Below are 10,042 nucleotides of genomic sequence, written 5' to 3' on the forward strand. Positions count from 1 at the left end.
AGTTTGCGTTGAGGGCTTAGTGTAAGCTAACATACATTGCTTTCTCTCAGTCTCTGTGGGAAGGCAGGTTCTCAAAAATAGCATTGTAAACACAACAGGTAATTTGCATTATTAAGACTTATATGGTATGATTTCCTCAAAAAAGATCTAGACACTAGAAAATGAGAACACAAAACAAGGGAACACTAAGCGGAAGACTAGCAAATGAGGAGAGCTGAAGAGGTATAGATTTTTTCCTGCATTATAGAGAAGATCCTGAGGCACTTCAACAAAACACAATGGAACTAAGGACTCTTCTGCTGTTGCTACTTTTGGGGCCCATGCAAGGGGTGTTCACTCAAATGCCTATAACTGCACTTACTGAAAGAACAGTTGTGGAGGAAGATCAAGGTAGTGGTAAGAAGACTATTTGTTCATTCTGCAAATAAGCTAAAAGTATTAGTTATCTATTTTGTATGGTTCTTTGCCAACTAAGACCGAATCAATGTGTGGGGGGGATTCACAGTGATTGTGAAATGTCTGACTGATAAAAGATGTGTGAAATTGAAAAGTAAAGACTGCACTATATGCCTTAGGTCTGTTAGAGGTGGAACAGGAACATGAGTTGGCAGACACATACTGGTCTGGCACAGCCCCCCTTTGTTTTGGAGGTTGTAAGGGAAGACACAGGGAGCTGAAGAGAGATAGTTGTGGAGACTTGGAGTGCTGCTGGGTGGGATACAAATCCCTCTGTAGAGGTACACCTGATAATCATAAGTGTTTTGTATTCTAAAAGGCTTCTCTGTGTATTGATGACATAGTTCTCCAAACATATCATCTTGGACTTGGAGGTGTTTCCACAAATCCACAGATGAAATATTTTGGTCATATTGGAATCGTCACAACAGAATTGTTTAGTAAAGTTAGAAAATCAAGGCAACATGATGCAGTTCGATGTCTGAGTTCTGTCAACAACTCTCCCAGTAATTGTCCTCAGTAACATTGCTTTCTTTAGTTAATTTGAAATTGTTCATTATGCCAAATTTGAATGAAAACATTTAAAACACAAATCTCGATAACAGTGGCAATTATCAAACCTTATTAAGTTAAAAGATGAGCTCTTAAAATAACCACACAACAATTAAATAACAGTGGGAGCAAAAACAGCATGTCAGCAAACAGCAAAAAAAGAAGCCTATAACACTAACCACATAATTTATTCATGTTGCAATATATTATGGGAACTCCCAAGTCAGAAACATTGTTCAATGAGAAACTGTTTATTCAGACAACTTTGTTAGGCTGGTTGGGGCAGCATTTGAGGGGATATTGTTGGTCATAGCCTACATGTGTTTTTATTAGGGATGGCACCATCGGTATCGGGTCCGATCCAAATCCGATGCGCATGTTGGTCAATGACCTTACTGTCAAGCTCAAAGATTTACATAAATAACCTTCAAATCACAATTAAACTAGTCCATATAACTAGTGCATTTTATTCAGGCTCTTACAGTAAACCAAAACCTATATACATTGCAAAATGCTGTTTAATAATAGATACAATGTCAGCTTGCACAGCTAAGTAATCTCTGGCACCATGATTTACTGAACGAGCGCCGACACAGGAACACGCGCAGAGGCTCCTGATGCGCTGCTAAACGCTATAGATCTCAACACAAAATCTCCAACTCAGATGTAGATGTTCGGTCCGCCTATAACATGCATTGAGAACAACCGGAATTTCAAAATAAAAGCCTTAAGAAATTACAACTGAAATGTTTTGCCATTGTATGGTCAAATTATTGTTATTATTATAAATTACAATTGATTTTTTTTTTTAAATAATACTAAAAAAGTGGAATGATATACTAATAAAACTAAAACGAGAGAGAGAGAGAGAGAGAGAGAGAGAGAGAGAGAGAGAGAGAGAGAGAGAGAGATCTGAACCATTTACGTGTCCAGATACAAGTCAAAATGTGTAAAGAGAACTGGCGTCTTTTCTACTGAAGGCCTCCTCCCAATCAGTTCCACTCATTGAATTATATATGTTCTAAAATTGTTAATAAAAAAACAACACTGATCTTGGACTGGGATCGGTATGGGCCAATACTGATAGTTCAGGCATCGGATCGGAAGAGAAAAAATAGCATCGTTCCATCCCTAGTTTTTATATAGATGCAAATAAATTCATTTCGTAGTATCTGTGAGTCAAAAACCAAAAATTATAGTGATGTTGTGTCCGGTGTTAATTCCTTAAACCCCTCTGTTGTGTTCTTTGCCCTAGTGAATTGTGGAAAGCCTGATGTGGACTTTAATGGGGTGGTGTCTGGGGATGATTGGTGGGTAGGTGCTGTGGTGCGATATGACTGCAGGCCGGGGTTCGTTTTGGTGGGGGATCCAGCCCGAGTCTGCCAGTCCAATGGAAAATGGACCCCCAAACCATCATGCCTTAGTAAGTCCTGGTCTGATTTTATGTTATCAGGAATATGTACACACATTCTACAGTAAATACAATACATATACTATTATTAGGAGCACTAATATAAAATAGTTATTTTTTATATAACATTATATATATATATATACTATTTTTATATATAATATTTATATACAGTATATATTTACATTATATATAGATCAGTTTCTTTATCTCTAACTTGTCAGAAAGCATGTGTAAACACAAAATATCTTCTAATATTTCAAATTAATTTCTAAAAAAAATTGTATAAATGTATTAAAAATTAGCAGCCAACACCACAAAATTCTTTAAAAAACAATTATGTTTTTAAAGTATTTGATTTAACAAAAAATGATGAGCCGTCGAATGACCCATTATACGGTGTGCAGTGTCTAATGTAAAAACTCTGCAGAGCCTTATAGACTGCTTCTGACTCACCATATACTAGCTCTGAAACAGTTGTACTCTTTTAAGGTTTTAAACTGAGCACAAAATATATTTATATTCAATCATTTCAGTCACATTTTCAAACATTTTACAATTGTGTGTCTCTTCTTCTCAATCTCCTTCTGTGTATGGACATTAGGAGTGTGTCATCATGGCCGGGTGGAGATCAATGAGAAAGACATTGACGGGACGTGCTCATCCACCTGTCCAGATTCTAAGAGCTATGCAATCCCTCTGAACCATGACTGCAGTCGCATTGAGAATTGCAGGACTAAAGAATCTGGCTGGAAGCATTGGTTTACACAATGTAACTACTGCGACTGCGACTGCTTTATTCCCTGTGGAACTAGAGTGAACTAGATGGCTGCTAGTTGAAACATTATAGTGGCAACTAATACAGTAACACATTGTAGCAAAATCTTATATTTGTAACATTAGAAATACAAATATTTACTTTGTCAAATGCTCTGTTAGCTTCTGCAGAATAGAAGATTGTGAATACATTTTCATTTTTATAATTTTTGATGAAGACATTTGTCCACAAGTTTTATGGAAACCACCTTCAGAAATAACTTTTATTTCATGGTAAAGAATGAAGGTTGAGGTGCATCCTTAGCAGATTTTTTTTTTAAACTGAAGATAAAGACATTTCATACTCATCTCATCAGGTTTAATTTCACTGGTATTGGAGGCTGGAGACTACAAAACCTGGATACTGAAATGTTGCTGTTTTTCTGGTCTCTTATCTGTTTAGTACAGAGTTGAATCGTGTTATTCTGCTATCATAAGCCAGGTGAGGAAGGAACTCTGTGAGCATTTTCTTACAGCATTTATTAACCTTTGAAAATAATAGTAAATAAAAGTGCAATAAACACAGTTCATTAACTAATGTTAACAAATATAACTTTTGATTTAAAAAATGGTATTGGTATATTTTGAAATTAACATGAACCAATATTAGTAAATGCTGTAAAATGATTGTTCAATGTTAAGTTCATGTTAAGTTCATGTTAACTAATGTTAACAAATGGAAACTTACTGTAAAGTGTTATTGAATATTCTTTGCTGGTAGTGTACACTATAAGTTAGTCAGGACTCAGGATTGTCAAAAAAAAAAAAAAAAAACTGGTAAACTTTTCAGCTTCAAATCTTGGTAGTTTTATTGTAGTATTACACTAGATTCATTTAAATTATGATTTAAATGAATATTGCTACTGTACAACTTACAACTACTGTAAAGTTGATACATACTGCCAATAGCACACAAGGTAACCGATCTATTTTTTGGTCCATTTGGTGAATTTAAGAATAATATTCTCATCTTTTTGGGGTGGGTAGCAGCCAATTCCTGCAGCAAAAAAAAAAAAAAGAATCATCTGTTACTTCATAGCATGAATATTCTAGATTTAAAAGGGAGGTTTTTGTATTTTGTTCTAAATGTATTATTATTTAGTGTTATGAATTAAATGAAAACAAATTACAAGTGAATGAAAAGTGACTTTCTTGCTCCACAGCATTTCCATGCATAATTAGGGACTATTGTTACAAAGCATGTGTTATACAGTATAATTATCTCCATACACCAAGAGACTCTTACCCACGTCCAGTCGGGTTACAGTCCCTGCTTTCTCAGACAGAAGCTCCCAGTATGTCTGGTCCTCATCTGACCCAGCCAACCCGTTCACACTCTCCAGAAATATGCCAAAGTCTTTGTGAATACTATAGCCAAACCTATTTAATCAACAAGAATAAATATAACAAATTACCATTAAATATAAATGTTCAAGCAGCTGAGCAATCAAGTCTGACTCTAGAAGCATAGTCTTATCAGTAAGTATTAAATAATAATCTTATATTATACAATATTGGTCCCCTGACAAACAAGTCAACAAAATTAATCAATCAAATGTATTTTTCATTTACTGCATGTAAAGTGAACTAAGCATAAAGGAATGCAATACAATTTTGTGGAATACCTGAAGTTACTGTCGCTGGAACTGAGGAAATTTAAGACCCCAAACAGCAACCCTTCCTCTACCACTTCGCTCTGGTAGGACATATTATCACCATTTAAATCATTCATGACTGTAACCTTAACAGGCACTTTATTCAATTCACCTATTCGGAAAAGAGAGGAAAAGAGTGACATTTATTTTACTATGTTTAAAAAAATATATACATAAATGCATTTTACTAATTGAGTAATTAGTACTCCACACAACAGCTAAAAATTATTTCTTAACTGTCGTATTGTATAGATTTTTTTTCTAGTAGTAAAGTGTATCAAGATTAAAAAAACAAATACATTTCTTTTTATTGAACTTTGCTGGAGCAACATTGTTTGTGTGGAAAGAAATTTGGAGTAAAAGGCCTCCACACTTGGGGTAATAGCACTCATTTTATAGGGGTCTTTAGCCCCTGCAACAAGGGGGCTTTTTAACCCAAATCCTTTCACTTACTGGACAGTTATTAAAATACCTTTGATATAATCAAGTATTTTATCTCAAAATGTAATACATTTAGGGATTCTCATCAGAGGGAAGCAAACTGCTCACCTTTTGGCTAAAGTCAACTTTATGAAGCTATTTTGCTTAATTTGTTTGGTAAAATGTTGAAGATATTACTTATTAAAATCACTTGAAAGGGGTACTTGAAGCTTTAGCACATAAAAAAGTAAATACAACAAACAAATAAACTGAAAATATAATTCTGGGGAGCATCTACTTTCTCCAATTTTTCCCACTCTCACAAGTTTGCGTTCCTGCAGGGATTCTCATCAATTACATACATTTGCAAAACTTAAGGTTATTAAATATTAGATCAAATCATCTCAAAATCAACCTTTAGACATTGCTCGCTATGACCTTATGGATCAGGAAAATTTTGTTGTGTAAACTGAAAGGTGTTTATGGAAATTTTTTTAATGTAAAGTATCTTTTACCCCTTATTAACTACCTGATGTACCCCAATGTACCTTATTAAGCAGAAATCATGGCTGTTTACTCACCTGAGTTTAAAGGCAGCAAAGCCACAAGGCAGAAAAGACTAATCATTCTCAGAGCCATTTTACCAGCTTGCACGACGTGTCTGACTGTCTCTCACATCCTCACACTCTATTTATTTTCTTGCCTTTCCTGACGTGTTGAAGGAATACACCAGTTTATCAGATTTAATATTAACTTCATTCAAGAACAGTCCTATGATAAGAGTGTGAATTAGCCAGATGTGCTCTGTGCTTTACTTTTGCACTCTGTGTTCTGTCCTTGAGCAAGATATTGTCTTCTGTCTCCTATATGCAAAGGCCAATACATTTGCATATAGGAAACAGGAGGTAGTCAGAGACAAACCCATGATTGCAGAGTTCAAGACAAGATGGCCAGGACTGTTCACTGTGCCTGAGGTATAAACTGCTTCTTAAAACATCCATAATCAATGTTATATAATGCATCAAATGACAGTGTGAAAGAATTATAGAATACAGTAACATGTGGTCTTTTCGTTAAAAGTTTAGTATGCACTAATAACAGGTTGTTTGTGGACATTATTTAAAGTTGGAAGCAGAATTTATGAGGATTACCACTGTTCCCCTTGTTGCAACGTTTTTTGCACAACTTGACCACCACGCTGATCAGCTCGAAAGAGTGCTGAAGAAGACGGGTGGATCTAAAGGAAGGAAAATTAACCTCACCTTTGCTCCGACTGCACAGGTAAATTGAATAATTGCATAATCATTGATAATGTTTGTATAAGTAAATGGTCATTGTACATGTACCTACTTTTATAGTTAAAGTTTCACCCATTTCACATAATTATAGAAGTGTAATAGGTTTGTATATTATGTATGTTGATGCTGCTTTTTTTCTATTTAGAATGAAACTGTTGAAAAGAAGAGGGAGTGCCTCCTCAGATCACTTTGTACCTATCTAAATGAAGATCCGAGCAGCCTTTTCAAAGAGTATCTGGTAGGTAATAACAATTGCCGCAGCAGTAACAGTATGCTTTTAAGAATATCACAATACACATTTAACATTGTGGGATCTGGCTTGTAGGAATGGCAATTTTGGTCTAGACAAATCAGGTTTCTGATCATTTAATCTTAATAATTTTAAAATTATAATCTTATAAAAGTAGAATATATGGCAGAGCTGATGACTTTGGATCATACAGGTGTACTTAATAAAGTGGCCAGTGAGTGTACAAATAGTTAGGAATCAGTTTGGACCAAAAGTTAGTAATCAAGCACTATTTTAAAACATTAACGGAGAAAACTGCAATGCAAATGAGCAATTTGGAAATATGTAATTGGCTGGTGATTTAATTATTGTCCTTTTTTGTGTGTGGAAAGGATTCAGATGGCTGTGCTGCCCAGAGGGACCTTGAACACCCAAACTTCATACTAGCCACTCATCCACATTTATACATATAATTGCTATTGCCTTTGAACTGGCTTAACAAATTTTGGGCTCGTCCGGGATCCCCAATTTGTTATAAGCCAGTTCAAAGGCAATAGCAAATGCGAAGAGGACACGGAGGATTGCCAAAAGTAAACATTTATTATAACAACTTAAACTAGTAATTAAGCATGTAGAGTGTTAGTCAGTGGTATAAATGTGGATGAGTGGTTAGTATGAAGTTTGGGTGTTGAAGAGGGATAACAAAACAAAGATGTGCTGCTGCTGCTGGCAGGAGTGGGACCAGATCAGTGAGAGCGAGAGCAAAAGGGCCGGAGTATTTATCCTCCCACAGCGTCTGGTGCAGGTGCTCCCAATCAGGCTAACGGGCGCGGATACCTTCAGAGACAAAAAGAGAACAGTAAACTGCCCAACACCACACAGTTGAAAACCCAGGACCACAGCATGTCCAGAGTTTTTTATTTTTTTTTTTTAAAGGTCAAGATAACCCACTTTAAATGCTGCCACTCATGGGTATATTCTCTCTTTTGTAAAACAGAAGTTAAAAAGAAAAGTTGTTCTTGTTGATAAGCCCCTGTGTTGGTGAATAAAGGAACTAACAAATGTTAAGTTGAGTTTACTGAAGTTATTTGTGTGGAACCTGTTGACGAACTATAATTAATTAAACCTAACTAGTAAAAATTAAACTTACTGAAAGCATTTTATTTTGATTAATTAAGCTTGAATTGAATGTTTTGATGTAAAATAATTAGTTTACTTTGAATTGACATGTATGTAATATGTAAGTTCTAAACAAATTTTGTTAGTCCATATAACACAACTGAGTTTAGTTAGTTTAACTCAAACGTCTCTTGTTGAGCAAAAATGATTGATAATAGTTGGCTTGAGTCAAAAATATTCTTTCTCCCTAAAACAACCCCATTAGGTTAGATAACCTTGAATATTTGTTTTCAACTTACATAATTAAATCTTGTGGAACCTGTTGACAAGAAAAAATTAATTAAAGTCAACGTTTCATTTTTTTGAGTGTTGATGCTCTTTGATGCTTTGTCTAAAGATTCCCCTCAGACATTTACTTGGCTTGATGCATTGTCTGTTCTGAGAGCTGTTAGTCGAGCACAAACACTGATAACATTGAAAGTATAGAAAGAGAGAAGTATTTGGTGTGGTCCCAGTGTCACAATGTTCTTTCTTGCATATTGTAATATATGACATTAGAGGGTGTGAGTTATGTAGTTAAGTCATCATTCAACACTTGCCATTGTGTACTTGCCATTAATGATATGGCATTAAAGGTTTTGCATGTCCACCTAATCTTTGAAGTGGAAATGGTGAACAGATTGTTGAGGGTAAACTAATTTGGCTTGCTGTCTATATGAGGGGCCCAAATCTGAAGCTCGTACTTGAATCTCTATATTCACCCCTGGACTACGTAAAAATTAAGATTAATCTCTCTAAGATCTATCTATCTATCTATCTGTCTATCTATCTATCTGTCTGTCTGTCTGTCTGTCTGTCTATCTGTCTATCTATCTATCTATCTATCTATCTATCTATCTATCTATCTATCTATCTATCTATCTATCTATCTATCTATCTTTCTGTCTGTCTGTCTGTCTGTCTATCTATCGTATCGTATCGTCTATCTGTCTGTCTGTCTATCGATCTATCGTATCATCTGTCTGTCTATCTATCTGTCTGTCTGTCTATCTATCTATCTATCTATCTATCTATCTATCTATCTATCTATCTATCTATCTATCTAGGCTATCTATCTATCTGTCTGTCTGTCTGTCTGTCTGTCTGTCTATCTATCTATCTATCTATCTGTCTGTCTGTCTGTCTGTCTGTCTGTCTGTCTGTCTGTCTTCTAGCTTCTCCAGATGCTACATACAGAAGGAGATGGATTTCCCTTTCAGTGTAGGGAAATCCAACTCAGGTTTGCCTGCAGTAGACTCTTGGCACACTGTTATGATATTGAGCGTATCACCAGTTACAGTATGTGTGCTCGCCATTAATGATATAGGGCGTCGCTTGAACGCTAGTTACCCCGTCGGATTCACCGAAAATAACCCGACCACTGCAGCATCAGCACCAGCGGATGCGCAGGTGCCGCCCTTAAAGGAACCACGCACACAATTTCCTCATGCAGCTTGATAGGCTGTTATTCCCCTTAGTTTTCCATTTCCATCATCTACCCCCCACCGTAGGGTTTCTAAAAATAGATTTTCCATATGTTGTTCTCTTCACCTGCCCGTGTTGAAGGAAACAGCCCTGTTGCCTAGCTGTGTTCATGAAAAACAATTGAGCTATCGCTCTCTTCCTAGCGCTACGAGCAGAGCGGATATGTCTCGGGACGTGTTTTGAAGTTCTTTTTATGCTAAAACGATGTCTAAAAAAAGGAGAGAGAGAGAGAGAAAAAAAAGTTCGTCTCGCACGTTAACATTGGAAAACAACTGAAAAACAACACAATACAGAATAAAGACTTTTCTCCTGGATCATGAAAATTGAGATCTCCACCTATCCCGCGAGAGAAGAATGTCGCCATGCCAAACTTACCCTCAATTTCTTCATTGGGGGTTCGTAATGTAGCTAAACCACCCCAAAACAGTCCAATGAGGCATGCCATAACACGTCTCTGTCATATCACAAATTAGCAAAAAAACGTTTGTTTTCAGAATAAGAGTGAAGGGCAATTACATCCTTCTTTAATAAACAACGCTTTACAGCACAAGGTTATAAAACA

General features: G+C 35.9%; 1 protein-coding gene across 2 annotated transcripts; it reads left to right on the forward strand.

Moving 5' to 3' along the window:
* Nucleotides 1-63: 63 nt before the first annotated feature.
* On the forward strand, nt 64-3,881 carry si:ch211-117m20.4 (CUB and sushi domain-containing protein 1). Of its 2 annotated transcripts, none has more exons than XM_052125413.1 (4): nt 64-396; nt 576-737; nt 2,264-2,431; nt 3,024-3,881. In XM_052125413.1, the coding sequence occupies exons 1-4, from the start codon at nt 279-281 to the stop codon at nt 3,242-3,244; spliced, it is 669 nt and encodes a 222-aa protein (XP_051981373.1). In that variant the 5' UTR covers nt 64-278; the 3' UTR covers nt 3,245-3,881. The 2 variants fall into 2 exon arrangements, with proteins under 2 accessions (XP_051981373.1, XP_051981375.1); XM_052125415.1 differs by having other exon boundaries at nt 64-390.
* Nucleotides 3,882-10,042: the final 6,161 nt, after the last annotated feature.

This window comes from Xyrauchen texanus, chromosome 4, assembly GCF_025860055.1.
Source record: "Xyrauchen texanus isolate HMW12.3.18 chromosome 4, RBS_HiC_50CHRs, whole genome shotgun sequence".
Taxonomy (NCBI): Eukaryota; Metazoa; Chordata; class Actinopteri; order Cypriniformes; family Catostomidae; genus Xyrauchen; species Xyrauchen texanus.

Coding starts and splice junctions, on each gene's coding strand:
- si:ch211-117m20.4 (XM_052125413.1), top strand. CDS start 279: ATGGAACTAAGGACTCTTCTGCTGTTGCTACTTTTGGGGCCCATGCAA. Junction 397..575: donor GGAGGAAGATCAAGGTAGTG/GTAAGAAGACTA, acceptor TATATGCCTTAG/GTCTGTTAGAGGTGGAACAG. Junction 738..2,263: donor ATACAAATCCCTCTGTAGAG/GTACACCTGATA, acceptor TCTTTGCCCTAG/TGAATTGTGGAAAGCCTGAT.